The sequence below is a fragment of the Antechinus flavipes genome, chromosome 5, assembly GCF_016432865.1.
Source record: "Antechinus flavipes isolate AdamAnt ecotype Samford, QLD, Australia chromosome 5, AdamAnt_v2, whole genome shotgun sequence".
Taxonomy (NCBI): Eukaryota; Metazoa; Chordata; class Mammalia; order Dasyuromorphia; family Dasyuridae; genus Antechinus; species Antechinus flavipes.
This window is the reverse complement of record NC_067402.1, coordinates 226,876,877-226,898,047: the sequence shown is the minus strand read 5'-3', so window position 1 is coordinate 226,898,047 and position 21,171 is coordinate 226,876,877. Positions and strand designations below refer to the sequence as shown.

Sequence of the window (21,171 nt, the reverse complement as noted above, 5' to 3'; positions counted from 1 at the left end):
TGAAAATTCTGAGTGGTCATCTACAAATCTTTGGTCACTTCAGTTCTTAATCCTAAATTATATTTTCCTATCCTCTCTTATCTTTCTTTGGCTGAAATCACCAAATATCAAGGTTGTGTTAGGAAATAAATTCTAATCTCTGGTATCTAGACCATCTTCAAGGCTGGATTGTCTTAAGGGAAAGCTTAAACTGTTGATATCACTGCTAGGCCTTCTGAGTACAAAATAAATATCAGAAACTTGGCATTTTCTTTGATGCTTGGAAGACCACAATGGACAACTCAATAAGGGAATTTTGCTGAGCTGAATCAACTCAAGGCATCTTCAGTGCCTATCTTTGTTGAATATCCCTTTTCTGCTTTTGACTCAGTAAATCTCCTTTTGTTGATTGTTGAATCATCTATGATTGTCATTTTATTGCATTATTTAACCCAAACTTCTAGGGTACTCGCCTAAATTAGGCCTATCCTGGAACAAGAATGGCATAGGGGATGGACAGTGCAGAGAAAAGTAACCCAGGCTGGTGTTTATGCTTCTGATGATGCTTTTGGTGATTATGAGGGACCTCCTACCCCTGGAAGATTAAATAGTAAGTTGCCCATGGCTATTCAGCAAGGAGAAACAGACACTCTTATTTTCTCAAAAACTTTATCTTGAGTTAGTGTGGAGCTCTGTTTTGCATAACTTCCTATGTGTAGTGTCTTGCTTTCTCCATGAGTTGGGGATGGGGTGGAGAGAGGAAGAAAATTTAGAACTAAAAATGAAAAGAAAATTAGAAAAGAAAAATATATATACATATATTTAAAGCAAAGCATCAAGCTTCTTCTTAAATATTAGAAATTTTCCTACCTAAGTGCTCTGAGTAATTGTGATTGTATTCCTAATTTTTTATGTATTATAAACTCCATAAATCAGTAGAAGAAGGAGGCCATAATATCACCACTAAACTAAAAAGAAAAGAGCTTGTTGTGCCAGGCAATGAATGAGCATTTATTAAGCTTTTATGTGCCGGGTCCCTGAATGTTTTTCTTTAACTTACTTGTTCTGGTGAGAGTGAGTTAGAATTCCATTAGGATTGTCCTAAGAGTGACAGCAAGTTTCTTTGGTATAGGAACCCAGAGGAATTTGACTGGATCCCCAAGGAGATTATCTAAAGTATAGGAACTCATGTAGAAATTTTGGTGCACCTGTGTAGTAAGACATCTAGAAATTTGGTCTAGATCCTAGAATCTAGGATGTAGATTTATTTACTGAGGAAATCAGGAAGAGTTTCATCCAGCACAATTTGGTTTCTCATCTGAAGATGAAGAGGTCATTTCATTTGAAAGGGAAAAAGTTCCATGTATGGGGGATTGGGGATTAGGCTTTCTTTTTGAGATAGAAAAGTCATCATACACAAAAAGAACAAAGTCTTTAAATTCATAGGTTTTCAATAGAAACTCTTGTTTGTAGACCCTTTACAGGCAGCGCCAACTATGAAATATCCCATTTTATAAATGGAGATTGAGTGGAGAGAGCGTGTTTTTTGGCAATCCCACTCGTGGGCGGTGCCCAGCCTCCCTGCAGCTGTCCGCGCGCTCCCACCCCGCAGCCTCCGAAGATCAACTGCTGCCTCTGCGGCTGTCACCCCGGCCCCCTCCAGCTAGTTCTCAGTGCCATGGTCAAGGTCGGAAACAGCAAGAAAATGAGGCTGATTTTTCTGGGCGTCGCTCTGTGGTTAGCAGGGGTTGTGTTTGCTTCTCCTCACCATCAGGTGTCGGTCTTCAACAAGAGTAAGGACCTTTTTCTCCTTGAAGGAACTGGGAAAGATGGAGATGTCTATCTCTGCTGAGGGAGGCAAAGGCACTTAGACGAATGAACTGAGACTGCAAGAGCCGGATTAAAATTCAGCCTTTGACACTTAAAGTGACCATAAACCTCAGATTTCCGCTCTGTAAAGCGGCTGTAGTGTTTAATTGGGAAAACACCGTATAAACTTCAGCTGTGTTCTCTTTTTGGCAAATACCTGCCTCAGCATCCCTGTTAATTATCATTTGGCACCTTGCATTTTTAGTGCCAAAAACTAAAAGGGTGTCCTGCGTTTCAGCCAGAAATCACAAAGATAACACTGGGAATGTTGGTGTTTATCATAAACTCCACATTTTACAAATGAGGAAACTGAGATATAAGAGAGGGAAGGTATTGAGCTTCCTTCTAAGGTTTTTTATTTTATTTTTCCTTGTTGCATTTTAAAAGAAAAAAAATCTTTTCATGTGTATTTTCTGTCTACCATCTCCAATGTGTTTTATCATAAATTAAGGATTATAAATGCAAAGTGTCTGAAAATGCTACTGTTGATAAATGTGTTAAACTACATAAGCTTACATCAAGCTTTCTGTAAGCTATATAGAGAGCAAGAGATAATTTATTAAATGCTTACTTTGTGCCAGTCATTCTGCCAAGGGCTCAAAATAACTGTTACAAGCAAAAAGGACATTACCTCCCCAAGGAACTTAGTTACATTCTTCTCCTTCTTGTTGTTATTTTTTAATTAAAAAAACTTTTTAGGAGCTTATGTTCTTTTTTTTCTCTTTTTTATTATAGCTTTTTATTTACAAGATATATGCATGAGTAATTTTTCAGCATTGACAATTGCAAAATCTTTTATTCCAATTTTTCCCTTCCCTCCCACCCCCTTCCCCAGATGGCAGGTTGACCAATACATATTAAAAATGTTAAAGTATATGTTAAATACAATATATATACACATGTTCATACAGTTTTTTTGCTGCACAAGAAGAATTGGACTTTGAAATAGTGTACAATTAACCTGTGAAGGAAATCAGAAATGCAGGCAGATAAAAATAGAGGGATTGGGAATTCTATGTAGTGGTTCACACTCATTTCCCAGAGTTCTTTCACTAGGTGCAGATGGTTTAATTCATTACTGCTCTATTGGAATTGATTTGGTTCATCTCATTGTTGAGGATGGCCACATACATCTGAATTGATCAACATATGTTGTTGAAATATATAATGATCTCCTGGTCCTGCTCATTTCACTCAACATCAGTTCATGTAAGTCTCTCCAGGCCTTTCTGATATCTTCCTGCTGGTCATTTCTTACCAAACAATAATATTCCATAATATTCATATACCACAATTTATTCAGCCATTCTCCAATTGCTGGACATCCACTCAGTTTCCAGTTTCTGGCCACTACAAACAGGGCTGCCACAAACATTCTTGCACATACAGGTCCCTTTCCCTTTAAGATCTCTTTGGGATACAAGCCCAGTAGTAACACTGTGTGGATCAAAGGGTATGCACAATTTGATAATTTTTTGAGTATAGTTCCAAATCGAGGAGCTTATGTTCTAAAGAGAAAATATAGCACATAAAAGGGAACTAGAAGGCGGGAGGTTGTCCTGAATTTTTTCTTTTAATAATTAAGTTTGAAGATCATTACATTAATGTATTTTTTAATAATTGCGAGCTGATGCAATAGAGTACCAGGCTTGGAGTCAGGACCTAAGTTCAAATGAAGCTTCAGATACTACTTGTGTGACCCTGGATAAGTCACTTAACTCTGCCTACTTCCATTTCCTCATCTGTAAAATGATCTGGAGAAGGAAATGGCAAACTACTCCAGTATTTTTACCAAGAAAATCCAGCTTACAAAGAATCAGACACAATTAAAATGATTGAACAACAACAACACATTAATGCAATAAAACTTTAGCTGAAGAATTAAAGTGTTTAGATCTAAAAGTAAAATTGAAAATTATAAAAATCTGAAAGTATTCTTAAGTTACTGGCAGATATGAATGTTTCTTAACCAAAGCACAAGGCCATTAATTTATCAAGTAATAATTCCTAACTCATTCCCAAGATCCATGATTGATTATAGAGTATATTAGAGTATCTTCCCAGTCTCAGAGTGGTTATTATTTGGTATCATTGGAGGTACCTGGTCCACATTTTGAAGAATACTGACTTGTGTACTCAGCAATTGGGGGGGGTGGAGTAATTAAGAACAATTGAAAAATAAATATAAATCATAGTTAGTTGATTTTAGATAAATAATAATTTCTGTCATTTCTATTTCTAGAATGTGGAAAAGTACCACTGAAAAATGACTTAGAAGAATCTCGAATTATAGGAGGTCACCAGGCTCAGTCTGGATCATGGCCTTGGATAGTTAGCTTGCAGGTTATATATGCTAACTACTCTACACATTTTTGTGGGGGGTCCTTAATTAAAAAGAAGTGGATCATCACTGCTGCCCATTGCCTCGAAAATTATAGGTATGTATTCAGCATTATGTCCTGTTTCAGCAGTGAGGTAGGCTGCATACATATTTGCATTTTTCAGTTAAGGAAAAAGGGCTCAGAGATGTGAACTGACTAGCTGAAATTCATACCAGGACTTAATAGCAGGACTGCAGAAGCTCTAATGTAGGTTAAATTCAAGATTCTTTCCATTAAAGTTCTTCTGGTCACTGCTTTCACATCTTGGAAATAATTTTCTTCTAGTTGTTTTCTGTAACTAGTGCTACTCTGAAGGCTAAAGGAGAAATACTATGAACTCACCAGCCAAATTGTTTTTCTTTTTCTTTTTCTTTTTTTTTTATTATAACTTTTTATTGACAGAACATATGCATGGATAATTTTTTACAACATTATCTCTTGCACTCATTTCTGCTCCGACTTTTCCCTTCCCTCCCTTCAATCCCTTCCCTAGATGGCAAGCAGTCCTATACATGTTAAATATTTATAGTATATCCTAGATACAATATATGTGTGCAGAACCATACAGTTCTCTTGTTGCACAAAAAGAATTGGATTCAGAAATAAAAATAACCTGGGAAGAAAAACAAAAAATGCAGACAGTTTACACTCATTTCCCAGTGTTCCTTCTCTGGGTGTAGCTGCTTCTGTCCATCATTGATCAATTGCAACTGAGTTAAATCTTCTCTTTGTCGAAGAAATCCACTTCCGTCAGAATATATCCTCATACAGTATGGTAGTTGAAGTATATAATGATCTGGTTCTGCTCATTTCACTCAGCCTCAGTTCATGTAAGTCTTTCTAAGCCTCTCTGTATTCATCCTGCTGATCATTTCTTATAGAACAATGATATTTCTTAACATTCATATACCACAATTTACCCAACCATTCTCCAATTGATGGGCATCCATTCATTTTCTAGTTTCTAGCCACTACAAAAAGCAGCCAAATTGTTTTTCAAAGAGTTTAGAACTCAGTCCAAAGGAACAAATAAGATGTGACATAGTAGTTTTCCTCTGATAATATATGCACTTTAGAATTATTCTTTTTCTCTTCTTCTTCTTCCCAAGATGCATACAAGCAGTGTGACCTAGTGGAAAGAATACTGAATTTTGTATTCAAGAACTTAGATTAATATCTTTTCTCTGCTATTCAACTGGCAGAGAACTACTTAATCCTCATTGAATATATCTTCAATTATTATATAAATAATTCTCATGAAGATTTGAATAAATGGGGAATAGGCATAAAAGCCAAGTTATTGATGTTTTCCTGGTCTTCTTTTTCAGAATTAATAGATTTTTTTTCAATGTCTTGGAAATCCTCCCCTACTTCATATACTTTGCATAAAAGCCAAGTTATTGATGTTTTCCTGGTCTTCTTTTTCAGAATTAATAGATTTTTTTTTCAATGTCTTGGAAATCCTCCTCTACTTCATATACTTTGCATATCAATCCTTAATGTTGAGTGAGAAACATTTATTATTATCTTTTCCTGTCAAATTAGCCAGTCTGAGAGGTGTAAAGTAGTACCTCAGAATTGTCTTAATTTGCATTTCTCTAATCACTAGCATTTTTCCATATGACTAGAAATGCCTTAAATTTCTTTCTTTGAAAATTGTTCATATTCTTTGACCACTTATCAGTTGGAGAATGACTTGTATTCTTATAAATTTGAGTCAATTCTCTAGCACGAATTATATCACCCTCCAACATGGATTTCCTCTATATACATTTGATTCATCCAGTTGCTTTTCCAATCTGTATAAATATTTATGATTTCAAGGGCATTTCTGCTTCCCCTATAGATACATTTAAGCCTTTAATTTTGGTGTCCAAGTAGAGTGATTTAACTGCCTTTGGCAAAAAAAGTTTGTTAAAGTAATTTTTACAAATATTTCCCATTTTATTCTGTTTGTTTTCCTTTCATTTTCATTCTTAAATGCAGCATATGACTTTGTTTAGTTGAATGTCTTCTAAGTTTTATTTAAACTTTCCACTGCTTTTTACAGCTTTATTAGATAATATTGCTCATAAATGTCCACCATCCTTCAGCATAAGATTTTATAAATGAGTTTTTATTCTAGTGTGTGGTGAACTTTGATAGCCATCATTCTTCATTTTGTGAATAAATCAGATACTTTCTAAGTCATTTTCTGGACTCTGGTCTTCTTATTGAGGTCATTAATTTATATTGTTTAAAATTATTATAATCACATCATTGTTAATTCTTATGTTCATTTCAATGTTTTGATGATCAAGTTCCCATTTAAATAGTTCAGGTTTGTTTCAATTGATAACAAGTAATAACACATTTTATTATTATTATTCTACTTATATTTTATTAATTCTGATTTTAGCTTTGACAAATGATGCTTCAGATTGTATACAAGACAGTTAACTCACAAGTGGAAGAAAAAGTTAATATTCTACTTGTTTGATATATCTGTAAGAGACAAATCTAACATTCTAATGGATACTGATACTACCACTGTAGCTTTACACACTGAGGCATTTTGAACTTCACAAGCTTAGTTCCTGGACAATTCTACCTTAAGATATTAATTTCTCTAAGATCAGGAAAGTTAAAACACAAAGATACAGAGGCAGCCATATGCTCATAGCTGAGAGACAAGTTTGCTGCTGTTCTTATATAGCTGATAGATAGATAGCTAGATGTAGCTGAAAGCAGTCCCTTACACTTCCAAACCAATAGGAAAAGAAAAAAAAGGGGGTCATCTCTTTAGTATATCTACCAAATTTTAGTTCTGCAACTGTTATTTCCCATTTTCAAACTCCTGAATCTATTAGCTCTTTAGATCAGGAGTCAATTAAAGAACTCTTTTATTTGTACAAGCACCTCCCAGCATTCCCTAGTAATATAGACAGAAGTAGTGCTCCTAAATTGCATATATATGGTGCATTAGAACCAAGCAGGAAATATCTACACAAAATTTGTATAACCGACTAGCAAGGGCAAATCTGAGTATATCCCATATCCAATATCATCATATAGCAACACAGAATGTTAGTATAAGTACTGGCCTTTATTTTTCTCCAACAAGACCATTTAAATCACCACACTTAGAAACTAACATCAGAGTCCTCGATGTGCTTATATAGGAGGAAGAAATTAGGCACTAAAGAGAATAAAGGTGAAAAAAAAAATTGAATGGATGAAAATGAATGAATGAATGAAAAATGAATGAATATAAAAAACATTCATGTTGAAGGTGACAATTGGGAAAACATAAAGGGACTGATTTTATATATAAGTATGTAAAATGGGGGAGTATTTCCAAGGAAATGAAAAAAAGTTCAGAGTTGAGAATAGTTTCAAGCATGGGTGATACCCTCAAAATGGTGTTGAGGATACCCTCAACCAATAATAGGGAAGTATAGAAAAGGGCAGGGTTTGGAGGAAAATACAATGCCATTGCCATTGTGTGACCTTGAACTAGCTACTTAATCTCTCTACATGTATCTCCTTACATTTCTAATGTAAATTGAGGGAGTTATCTCATATCTCAATAGTTAAAAGAACTATTAGGAGACCATTTTTCATTATTTTTGGTAGAGAGGCAGGGAGATTATAGAATGTTTATACACTCTGTCAGATGTTGTCACAGGATTGATCATCTTCTCAGAATTATTTTTCCTTTGTAATAAGGGAAGACTTGACACGAGGGAGTACATTTTAGCTAGAAAGTATTATGATGTAAAAAGGTACAAATTAGAGTTCATTTTATATATATATATATATATATATATATATTTTAAAGGAAAACAATGAGAGGTTGGACTAAATAGTTTCTAAGGTTCCTTTCAACTCTTAAGTTTATGATAATATGAACTAGTGAAAATTTTTCATTTTTTATTTTCTATTTGTGCTTTTAGTATAATTTTTAAAACAAAAAGATTTATTACATAATCTAAGACTGTAGATGAAAAAATGAAAAGTTTTAGACTATACCAGTGTTACAAGAGCATTTTTTCTTGCAGAGATCCCCAAATTTGGAGAGCTGTTGTTGGAATCAATAATCTTTTCCAAAGCCCTAAGACAGCTAAGAAAATGCAAATTGATCAAATCATTATCCATCCACATTTTGTTCCAGAAAAATATGTAAATGACATTGCACTTTTTCATTTAAAAAAAGCAGTGAATTATAATAAGTATATTCAGCCTATCTGCCTACCATTCTTTGATTTTCTGCTAAACTTGACCAGAAGAACAAGATGCTTCATAAGTGGCTGGGGCCAAACAAAAAACAAAGGTAAATATTACCATTTACTAAGGTAAATATTACCATTTACGATAACGAATGATCCTTTGCCCAGGTTCATTTGGTTGACAGCTGCTGTGGAAGAAGTCTGAGATTGAGCAGAGACAGTGATTTACAAATGTATGACCTCACATAGGATGTAATGTAAAGGTAAGCTCTAGGGGTGATTGTCATTCGACATACACATTAGTTCTGCTGTTGGTTCTACAGGACCAGACAGCTTACTGTATCCTCCTATAGTATGTTGCTGTGTGTACAGAGGAGAGTATGAAGGGGCAAAGAAACTACATGCTATTTCAATAGTTCCAATTTAAGCCTATTCAACCAGTGCCAAAAAAAAATGAGGAATGGACAGAAGAAAAGGCATTCAATTTTACTGACCAATCATTAATGAAGTTCTTGCTTTCTGTAAGATAAACAACAATGGGGCAAAATTAATAGTAAACTTGTATTAAGTCGGGAAGACTAGAGGTAAAATACCACCTCTGATGATATGTGATCTTGGGAGAGTAGCAATCTCTTAGGGCTCCAGGCAGCTTCTCATATTCTGGGCTGCAGAGCAGGGATTGATCTGCATCAATAGAAGAAATTTCAGTTCTTTCATTAGGAATTCTCCACAACTGATGAAATAATAGGTTTGATTTGTTAAAATTGCAAAACATATATTATTGCGATGGAAACAACAAGCTTTAAGAAAGGATGTGTTGGTTGATTTTTAGAAAAAGATGGAAAGACTTGGATGAAATAATGAAGAGCAAGAAAATATTGTATACACTGACAGCAATATTTTTTAATTTTTAATTTTTTTCTTTATTGATTCTTTTTAAATATCATTCATGTTTCTCAATTTATTCATTTTTGTAAGACTTTGTGTTCCAACTTTTTCTCCTTTCCTCCCTCCCTCGCCCCCTCCCCAAGATAGCAAGCAATCTGATATAGTTTAAATATGTACAACCCTTTTAAACATATTTCCATATTTGTTATGTTATACAAGAAAAATCAGACAAAAAAGGGGAAAAAATCCAGGGGAAAGAAAAAGCAAAAAAACCAAACAAAAAAAGTAAAAACTTTGATCCATATTTAATCTCCACAGTTCTCTCTCTCTAAATATGAATGGCATTTTCCATTTCAAGTCTGTTGGAATTATCTTGAATTACCTCATTGCTAAGAAAAACTAAGTCTATCACTACCTGCCATCTAGGGGAGGGGTTGGAGGGAAGGAGGGGAAAAGTTGGAACAGAAGTTTTTGCAAGGGTCAATGTTGAAAAATTACCATGCATATGTTTTATAAATAAATAGCTATAATTTAAAAAAAGAAAAGAAAAAGAAAAGCTAAGTCCATCACAGTTGATCATCACATAATCTTGCTTTTGCTGTTTACACTTAGAATCAATTCATATAAGTCTTTCCAGGCTTTCTGAAATAAATCAGCTCATCATTTCTTATAGAACAATAATATTACATTACATTCATATACCATAACTTATTCAACCATTCTCCAATGATAGGCATCCAAATTCCAATTCCTTGCCACTACCAAAAAAACCACTACAAACATTTTTGCACATGTGGGTCCTTTTCCCTCTTTTATGATCTCTTTAGGATACAGACCCAGGAATGCTAATTGCTGAATCAAAATGTATGCAGAGTTTTATAGCACTTTGGACCTAGTGGCAAATTGCTCTCCAGGATATTAGGTCATTTCACAACTCCACCAACAATGAGTTAGTGTCCCAATTTTCCCATACCCCCTCCAACAGTTATTATTGTCTTTTCCTGTCATCTTAGCCAGTCTGAGAGGTGTAAAATAGTATCTCAGAGTTGTCTTAATTTGCATTTCTCTCATCACTAGCATTTTTCCATATGACTAGAAATGCCTTAAATTTCTTTTTTTTAATTTTATTTTATTTAATAATAACTTTATATTGACAGAATCCATGCCAGGGTAATTTTTTACAACATTATCCCTTGCACTCGCTTATGTTTCGATTTTTCCCCTCCCTCTCTCCACCCTCTCCCCAAGATGCCTTAAATTTCTTCATCTGAAAATTGTCTGTTCACATTCTTTGACCATTTATCAATTGGAGAATGACTTGTGTTCTTTTAAAGTTGAGTCAATTCTCTAAAAATTTAAAAAATGAGGCCTTTTAGTTGAAACACTGGCTAATAACAAATTCTTTTTTTAAAGCTTTTTATTTTCAAAACATATGCAAAAATAATTTTTAACATACACCCTTGCAAAATCATGTGTCCAAATTTTTTCCCTCCCTTCCTCCCATTCCTTCCCCTAGAGGGCAAGCAATCCAATATGTTAAACGTGCAATTCTTCTATACATATTTCCACAATTATCATGCTGCACAATAAAAATTAGATCAAAAAGAAAAAAGTGAGAGTACAAAATGCAAGCAAACAAAAATGGCAAAAAATATTATGCTGTGATCTACACTTAGTTCCCACAGTCCTCTCTCTGGGTGCAAATGACTCTTTTCATCACAAGACCATTAGAACTGGCCTGAATCACCTCGCCAACAGCAATATTCTAAGAACAACTTGGAATGACAACTCATTTTGTATATTATAAATATTCAAATAAACTACAGAAGACCTATGAAGGAAGATGCTATTCACATCCAAAGAACTGATAAATAGAAGTATAATAAAATTTTACACATATAGATATGCATTTTTACATCTAATGATAGCAAGTAAAAATTAAAATACTTTCTTCAAGAAATTTACATTCTACCGAGGAATTTACCTTCTACTATTTATATTAGGTACTCGTATTAATACTGCTTTTTACCCTATCTTTCTGTTGCTTTTTTTGCTCTAGTCAGATTAACAGGCGTAATCCAAGGTGCAAAACCCAATTGCGTGGAACTATCTTCATTGGTAGAGAAGCACTCACTCCTGGAAGTGCTTCACCCAATCTCCACCATGATGATATCTTTGTGCAATTGAGCTTTCATGTTCTATGGAGATGGAAATGTGCATGATTTCAAATTCTGTTGAGACATTCATTAGTCCATGGAATTTGGTGACCCTTTTTCTATTATCTATATTATTGTCAAAAATGTAACATGGAATTGAACATAGGACTTTCCTCTTGATGTTTTTCTTTGGAAAGTCTGGAATGACAAGTTCTGACTGAATAATTACCAAACTTCCTAATTTCCAAAATGTTTTCTGGTTCTTTGTTGTAGGTCCATATTCTTCTATTTTGCAAGAAGCAGAAGTTCATTATATTCCTCGAAATACCTGCAATAGTGAAGAAAGCTATGATGAAATTGTTCCATACACTTCATTTTGTGCAGGAGAAGAAGATGGAACTGTTGATAGTTGTTTGGTGAGGCTCAACAGCTCTCCTTTAAAATTAAGTCACATGACACAACTACTGCTGATCCTCAGGAAATACAAAAGCTTGCTGATATTTGCCAGGAATCAAACCTAATTCATCTGCAGCCTCCCTAGCAAACAGTATTGTAGGCAACTAAAGTCTATCTTATCCACCTGAAGCTAGCATAGCATAGCATTACTGATTTGAAACAAGTACATTTTATTGATTGATACCTTTTGCTTTTATAAAACAGTCATCTCCCACTCCAATTCTTCCATTAAAACCTTTCCTTATGACCAACACAAAACAAAACAAAATTTGAGTGAAAACATCTGATACAGAGACAATAAATAGAATATTCTGACCTAGAAATTCTCCATTTCTCTGATCTATAAGAAGAGTTATGTTTCTTAATCTTTTCTCCAGAATCTTCTTTGTTTTTCCCTTTATTCAGAATTCAATTTCCTTTTCCTTCCTCTTCATTCCTTGTGTATATTATTCTCCTGGTTCTGCTTATTTCATCAGAGCACATAAATCTTTTTTTTTCATTTTTTAAAATAATAGCTTTCTATTATCAAAATATATGCAAAGATAGTTTTCAACACCCTTGCAAAACCTTATGTTTTGAATTTTTCTCCCTCCCTTCCTCCCCTCTCTCCCTTAAATAGCGACCAATCTAATATATGTTAAACATGTACAATTCTTCTATACATATTTCTACATTTATCATGCTGCACAAGAAAAATCAGATCAAAAAGAAACAATGAGAAAAAAAAAACAAAAAACAAACAACAACCATAAAAGTGAAAATATTATGTCCTCATGGTCCTCTTTCTCTGGTTACAAATGGCTCTTTCCATCACAAGTCTATTGGATTTGGTCTGAATCATTTGATTGTTGAAAAGAACATGTCCATCAGAATTGATAATCATATAATCTTATTGTTACTGTGTAAAATGTTCTCCTGATTCATTTCATTTCACTCAGTATTAGTTCATGTAAGTTTCTCCAGGCCTCTCTGAAATCATCCTGCTGATCATTTCTTATAGAACAATAATGTTCCATTACATTCATGCCAAAACTTATTCAGCCATTCTTCAACTCATGGACATTCACTCAGCTTCCAGTTCCTTGCCACTGCACAAAGGGCTGCTACAAACATTTTGCACATATGGGTCTTTTCCCCTTTTTTATGATCTCTTTGGAATACAGGCCCAGTAAACACTCTAGTGAATCAAAGGATATGCACAGTTTGATAGCCCTTTGGGCATTGTTCCAAGAGCATATAAATCTTACGTTTTTCAGAATTTTTCATATTTGTCATTTATTTTTAGATAATACTGGCTTTGACAAAAGAATATTTGCTTCAAGGTATGACCATAGATATACAAACATACTTGTCCCAACAATGGGAGATTTTTCCCTTGGGAGAAGAAAGGGAATTAGGTTTATAATTTAGTATGATTCTCATAGAGCACAGTTCCAGTTGAGTATCCAAAATGAACTTTGGGCTTGAGTTCCAGGCACCCTGATTTTTCAGGGTATTCCATCTGAGCCTGGCTGGATGTACCAGCCACTCTGCAATCCTGGGTCCAAGGTCTCCATGGCTTATGAGGATCATCTCTGGCACCTAAACCAAGCAGGACAAACCACATAAAACAGAAACAAACATCTGCAGGCCTATTTCTTGGAGCCAAAGAAAAGGACTGAATGAAGGAAAGTCCTTTGCTTTCATCTGGTCAGTTCACAGTGTCCTAACTTAGGGTGATGAACTAGAATCTTTGGCCCCTGGATATACCAAAGAAGAATTCCAAAAAGCCATGTAGTAGAAAAAAGAGTTTCTACAAAGGGATATAATGGTTCACGTCCACCAGGTTTAAAGGCACATGATAAGGAAATAAGGAGGTCTCCATGCAGGTTCCAAAAGCCCCCCAAGAGTCCCTCTGCATTAATAGAACTGGGTATGTCCAGTTCAGTCCAGGTTCCAAGGTCAGATTATCGTGAATCTTTACTTCCTTGTTCCTGAAAAGGTTCTTGTAAGGCTGCTCAAGATTGTATTAGCTCTTTTTGGCTGCAAAATGGCTGCATTTTGCAATGAGATGGCTCATTTCAAGCTATCAGTCCATTAAAAAAACTCAGGTATTTTCAGAACAATTGTTGTCTAACCATGTCTCCCCCACCATATATAGATGAAGTTTATATTTTGTATCCCAATGTTGAATTGGCCTTTTATTAGCTTCAGCTCAGTACTGTGGCCTATGGAGATCTTTTGATACTCTTCACTTTATCATCCACTGTTAGTTATCTGGAGCAGCTTTGTGCCATTTGTAAGTTTGCAAAATCTTTGCCTTTTGCCTTTATGTGTCCTGGGCCAAGAACAGATCCTTGGGGTACTCCATTGGAGAACTGTCCCCCTGGTACTGAAATACAAACAAAAATCATATTTCTGGATCAAAGGATTAGATAAATTTCTTGAATCTGAATACCAGCTACTTTTGAATCCATCATGTTGGCAAGAAAAGTATAAGGAACTTTATCAAAAGCTAAGAGTGAAGGAAGCAGAACCAAGAGAACATTGTATAAAGTAACAAGATTATATGATGATCAACTGTGATGTACCTGGCTCTTTTAAAACAATGAGGTGCTTCAAGGCAATTCCAGTAGATTCGGGATGGAAAATGCCAGTCATATCCATGTTTAGTCCCTGGACAAAGGGAGAGAGAATTATGAAGATTGAATGTAGTTCAAAGTATAGTTTTTTTTTGTTTTGTTTTGTTTTTTACCTTTTGTTGTTGTTGTTATTGTTGTTTTATTTGCTTGGTGTTTTTTTCCTTTCTTGTGTTTTTCCCCCCATAGATCTGATATTTTTGTACAGCATGACAAATATGGAAATATGTTTAAAAGAATTACACATGTTTAACTTAGGACAGATTGCTTGCTGTCTTGAAGAGGGGGAAAAGGGAAGGAGAGGGAGAAAAATTAGGAATACAGATTTTGCAAAGGTAAATGTTGAAAACTTTCTTTACATATATTTGAAAAAATAAAATACTATTAAAAATAAGTAAATTGGGGGAAAAAAAAAGCAGAGTAATCTATTCCCACAGTATTTCCTTCTTCTACTAAATAAAAATACTGTCGCAAAAGAAAATGACTTGTTTTTGACATAAGATTGCTGGCTTTTTATAATCACTTCTTCCCTTTCTACATGTTTAGTAACCATCTCATTAATAATAATCTGTTCTAAAGTATTACTAGGAATCAAAATTCAAGTCACTGGACTATAATTTTCAGACCAGGTTTCTCTTGCCTTTTTTGAAAATCAGCACAAAAAAAGACAACTTTTCCAGTCTTATGGTACTTTTTCTGTTTTCCATATTTTTTCTGATATCATGGATAGTGACTTGGTAGTCACATCAATATCTGAAGATGCAGTTTATTTGAATTGGTTTTGTTGTTGTTCAGTCATGTCTGACTCTCTATGATTCCATCTGAAATTTTCTTGGCAATGATATTGGAGTGGTTTGCCATTTCTTTCTGTGGCTTATTTTACAGATGAAGAAACTGAGGCAAAGTTAAGTGACTTGTCCAGGGTCACACAGCTAGTACGTATCTAAAGTGCAATTTGAACTCAGATCCTTCTCACTTGAGGACCAGTGTTCTATCCACTATGCCATCTAGTTGCCCTCATTTGAACTAGTTGATTTGAATTCTTTAATGGTAGCAAAGGTCTCTTTGTAGTTCCTTTAACTGATGCTTATATGGACTTAAAGCCCTTAGATATCCTGGTTGCCCTCCTCTGGATACTACTTAGCTTATTATTTCCTGACTTATCTTGGGTATCAGCTTCCTGGATAAGTTATTTTTGTTGGCATGTCTGAAAAATATAAAGTTTATCTATCTGGACAGAGGAAACTGAAACAAAAAGCAGCTCTGCCTTCTCCATTATCAGGGACAGCACCTTTTTCCATCCACACAGAATAAATTTCCTATCTCGATCTCCTTTTTATTCCAAAGTATCTTTGAAAGCCTCTTTTTTTTTTTTTTTAGAAACAAATAGTGTTTTGGGTTTGTTTGTTTTTTTAAGAAGAAAAAAAATCAGCAAGGCTAATGGATGAAAAAAAAATTGAACATATGCAATGTGTAGCACTTACAGACCTCCCACCTTCACAGCAAATAGGTTGGGACAGGCTTCTTATATCTCTTCATTTAGAGTCCAGTTTGATCTTTATAATTTTGTTACATTTGCTTTTCACTTTTTTAGTTTATGGTTCTTTTCATTTCTATTGTTGTAGTTATTGTATGTATTGTTTTCTTTGCTCTGTTTACTTCACTATGCATCAATTCATGTAAGTATTTCCATATTCCTCTGTATTCATCACATACATCACTTCTTGTGATACAGTAATATTTAATTACATTCATGTGTCATGATTTGTTTAGCCACTTCCCAAATTGTTGTCATCTACTTTGTTTTCTCTTCCTATTACTCACAATAAGTGCTACTATACATATTTTGTTATGTAGGGAGGATTTTCATTTTACTGATAGCTTCCTTGGGGTATGAGCCTTTTAATCTCTGGTTCAAGGGGTATAGACATTTTAGTCACTTTATTTGAATAATTTCAAATTGTTTTTCCAACATGATTTTATCATTCCATAATCCCACCAACAATGATTAGTGTGGTTATCACTCCACAAGCTCTCCAACATTAGGTAGTGGCAGTTTTTGGTTCTCTTGGCCAATGTGCAGAGTGAGATGAAACCTGAGTGTTATTCTGATTTGTACTTCTCTTATTATTGGTGATTTGGAGCATTCGTTCATGTGATTGTGAATACTTTGCTGCTGGGAACACAATATGTAACTGCTTTACCTCTAGTAGACCTTTTCTTCTCTTCTTATGAGAGCATGATAGTGATGAATCACTCAAGGAGACTGAGAGGCAGTTGTTGTTCTCTGACCTCCCCAATGAGAGACCCTTGCGTTGTCTAACCTCTCTCCTCTCTCCTTTCTCTCCTCTGTCTCATTTCTCTCTTCTTTCCTTTCTCTCCTCTCTCCTTTCTCTCTTCTCTCCTCTTCTTTCTCCTCTCCCTCCAATTAATTTTCCCAGTCCACAAAGCAATACCTATGTTAGGGAAGGCTGCTTTGCAACTTCTTTAGATGTTGACCACTGTGGAGGCTCTCAGAGAATTGACCTGCCCCTTACAATGCACTTAGGCATGGTCCTTAATACTTTGGATCTCTTATTTTTTATTTTTATGGATTCTAATCAGGTGTCACTTAAGTATTGATTTAAAAACTCTAGACAAAAAAGTAAATATATCACTATTCTCCTAGAGCTTCATAGTAAACTAAGGTCCTTCAATAATTTGTGAATGGGATTGGCTGTGGCAAGGAGGAGAAGCTGTAAATGAAACCAGCCATTTCTAGCTTTTATGGGTAGTTATAAAATGATCTTATAACTTTACTTCTCTGTAGTCAGTTTCCTTATCTGTAAAATTAGAGGGTTGGATGAAATATCCCCTAAGAGGATTCAATCTATAAATACATAGATTAGTCATTCATAGTTTTTCAATTCACTTCTTCCTTATTTTGTTGCAATTATTGTCTTTGTATATGATTCATTTTTCAAAGGCTCACCACAGTTCATTTCTATAAGTGTACTCAGAATTTTTGTGGTAGTTGTCTTTTGCCTTAAAGAAGAATAGTATCTGACTGAGAAGCTGATCTTAAAATGAAACCCCTTTCCTCTCAACTTACAGTAGTTCTTATAGTTTTTTTGTTTTTGTTTTTGTTTTTTTTATTTCTCCTTCATGTGGAGAAAACTACTGGATGATTTAGTTAGCCATTGGGTGATATGTTATGGTGTTTGTTTTCTTGGGTGATTTAGCAAAGTTGCTTCTCTGTTGTGCTATAGGTTTTGATGAACATGTATGTGGAATAGATATTGATCAGGAAATCTTTGATCAATTGAGTTCCTCTCTCCCATTTTATCCAACTGATGAAATTTCAGGTACTTGACAGGCAGGACAGATACAACAAAATAACAAAGTTTTGTTCTTTTCAGACTTTCAGTAGTTGTATTTGTAGATTGTAAAGGGTGAGAAGCCTGTAGTTGCTCATTCAGACTTTGAGTCCACCCCTTTCAGGGTTTGATGGACAGGTTTAAAGAAAGTTAGAGAAGTGCTTATACTTCTTTACGCCTGAAGTTCCTCAATTAAACTAATGAAATCACAGGGTAGCTAATTATTGCCTTACTAGTGGATTTAAAAATCATGAGCAAGCTCTCAGAAGAGATTCATCTTTGACAATAAAGAAAAAAATCAGCCATAGAATAACCAAGCTTTTTTTTTTACCTTGTGATTCTTCTTGAATATCACAGGAAGGATGAGGAGATTTCTCTGTCTTCCTATTACTCCATCAGCAATGGTACTTTGCAGTTGAGCAACTCATTTGAAGAAGACACTACGTCCAACAGAGAAAAAACTCTAGAGTTTAACTCCATGACTGAGTGGAGTTGTGGAGGAAAGCTGGAAGCTCAGTGGAGTCACAACCTCAACAGAGATGATGAGCATGACAAACATTTCAATTTGTGTTCAACTCTTTGTGACTCATTTGGATTTTTTTTGGCAAGATGCGGGAGTGTTTTTGCCATTTCCTTCTCCAACTCATATTTACAGATGAGGAAACTGAGGCAATAATGAATGACTGAAGCTGCTCAGGGAGACTGAGACTTCCTCATTTCAGGCCCAACACTATCAACTGCTTCACCTAGCTGCCCTAATATAATGATGGTGAAGTTATAAAATTTTATTCTATTTACATATTTTTGCCCTAGATTTAGTGATTTTTCTGTTGCTTCTAATATTTTGTCTTCTTTCAGGACAATTCCATTTCTTAGTGAAACTATATATTTTTACATCATTCATGGATAAGTTAATGAGTTTCATTATCATCTTATCTTTTTTAAATAAAAAAATGGTCAAATCTTTCTTTTTTAATACTAATATTAAATTTTCTTTTTTTAAATTTACAATCCTTATTATCGTCAATGAAATTAGCTTTACAGTAGTTCCGCCTTTGTTTTATGGGGCACTGTTGATGTTAATAAATTGGGTATTTTAAAGATTTTTCATTTGATGTTTTGTCTTCATATTCTCATTGTGGTATAGCATTATGAGTAGAAAATTGGTCTCAGAAGCATGAAGACCTGGATTCAAGTGTTGCTGTTAGCACACACTGACTATGTGATTGTGACCAAATCACTTAACTTCTCAACAGATCAGACAACTAGTCTAAGGCTAATATATTTCAGAAAATTTCCAGAATCTCAAGATTCCCCAACCTCTCATATCATTAAAATCACAAATTGAGTTTATATATAATATAGCATACATATCCATTATGTTGGAACAGGTTTTTTCCTACTTCTTCCTTCTCTCCCCCCCTTTTCTATGAGGCAATTTCCTTTTGAAGTTTTTTTGTTTGTTATCATTTTTCTCTAGAATAGCTTTTGCTACTTTTAAGAACAAATGTGAGTGGGACTACCTGCCATCTAGGAGAGGGGATAGAAGGAAGGAGGGGAAAAGTTGAAACAGAAGTTTTTGCAAGGATCAATGTTGAAAAATGACCCATGCATATGTTTTGTATATAAAAAGCTATAATAAAAAAATGTAAAAAAACGAAAACAACAAAAAAATGTGAGGAAGTAAGCACATTATGACATCTACCCTAGATTTTTTGGAGAGCAAATATCAAAGAACTCAGAGAAAGAATAGGTAGGATCCTATGGCTTAGCATTTTATAAGGGAAGTTTATTAGTTTTAGAGATAGAATACTTTAAAGAATGAAATTCTTAAGACACAAAGAGAAACAATTCTATTGAGGAAAAGGATTATCAAAGAGACTGCTATGGATACAAAAAGAATTAATCAACTGACTTAGATATTAAGAAGGAGAAAGCAAGGACAAGTAATGGTAAAGTATAACATAGTTCTATATAAATAATGTCATAAAAATTAAGTCAACCACCTGCATATTCCACCCAATGAAAGAGAAAGTAGAAATATATACATAGTAGGAAAATTGAGCAGAATTATTATGAGTACAAGTTGGAAATAAATGTAAAATGTGTGCTTTAATAATATAGATATCAAATATAATATGGCAAATTTTTTTTATGACTTACAGAATACTTGAAAAATTATTGATGTCATGGTGTTGGGGGTCTTCTTTCTTTTTTTTTTTTTTTTTGATAGGGTGACAGTGGTGGACCTTTAATGTGCTATATTCCAGAGTCTAACAGATATTTCCTAATGGGAATTACCAGTTTTGGATCTAACTGTGGCAAAAAATCTTTTCCTGGAGTTTATACTGGGGTGCAGTTCTACAAAATGTGGGTGAACAACATATTGCTTCTGGCAGCAGCTGAAGACACAGATAAAATAAAAATTGTACAAGGAAAGATAATGCTAATTATGATCTTCATCATTCTACTAGTGGATATATAAAGCAGCACTAAGGTTATAGTAATTTCATTTTGTAATGAATCTATCCTTTTTCATCTCTATACTGGACAAACTTGATAATTATTCATTCTTTGGTGAATGAACTGTCCTCAAGTTCTCATGTCAACAATTTTTGTTGTTTATAAAAGGTTTGTTTCAAAATTTAATATTAAATCACATCCTTTCCATATATAAGCATATTGGATGTTTTATAATGTCATAATAATAGTTTATATTTAGAATACCTTTCCCAGTATTTATATCAAACATGCTATGTATGTTTTTTATAATAAAAACAATAATTTAAAGTATCTGTAATGAAAATTATAGTTGTTTATTTTAAAATGTTTTTATGAAATTTATTTGAATATTTTTAGGAATTTTCTTAAAATTAAGGTTTTACTTTTTACAATATCATTTCATAATTTATAAATTTTGAGACTATTGTTTTGAGATTTCCAAGTCATATTTAAAAGATAAATGTTTACTCATTATTTTAATTTCAGATAGTAACAATACAATTGTCAGAATTATTTGGCTACCATTAGGATTTGATTTCAACATCCTCTAAGAGGAGAGAGATTTGCTCAAGAAGTACTTCCAGTTTACTGTAAATTTTTTGCTGACTTTGTGACCTGGATTTATCCCTATTCCCTCCCTTTGGTTTTCTCTATGTTGAAGACCTCAAATAATTTAACAAGACTTTCCCAAAGATTCTCTTAAAATGGAAGGGAACATCAATATAGATTCATAAGGAAAGCTGCCTTCGTAATGTCAA

The 21,171-nt window shown here is 34.1% G+C and overlaps 1 protein-coding gene across 1 annotated transcript; it reads left to right on the top strand.

Moving 5' to 3' along the window:
- The first annotated feature begins 1,657 nt into the window (after positions 1-1,657).
- LOC127564583 (transmembrane protease serine 12-like) lies at positions 1,658-20,590 on the top strand. The gene is made up of 5 exons (XM_052001208.1): positions 1,658-1,772; positions 4,091-4,286; positions 8,270-8,541; positions 11,755-11,897; positions 20,145-20,590. The coding sequence occupies exons 1-5, from the start codon at positions 1,658-1,660 to the stop codon at positions 20,394-20,396; spliced, it is 978 nt and encodes a 325-aa protein (XP_051857168.1). The 3' UTR covers positions 20,397-20,590.
- The last annotated feature ends 581 nt before the right edge of the window (positions 20,591-21,171 follow it).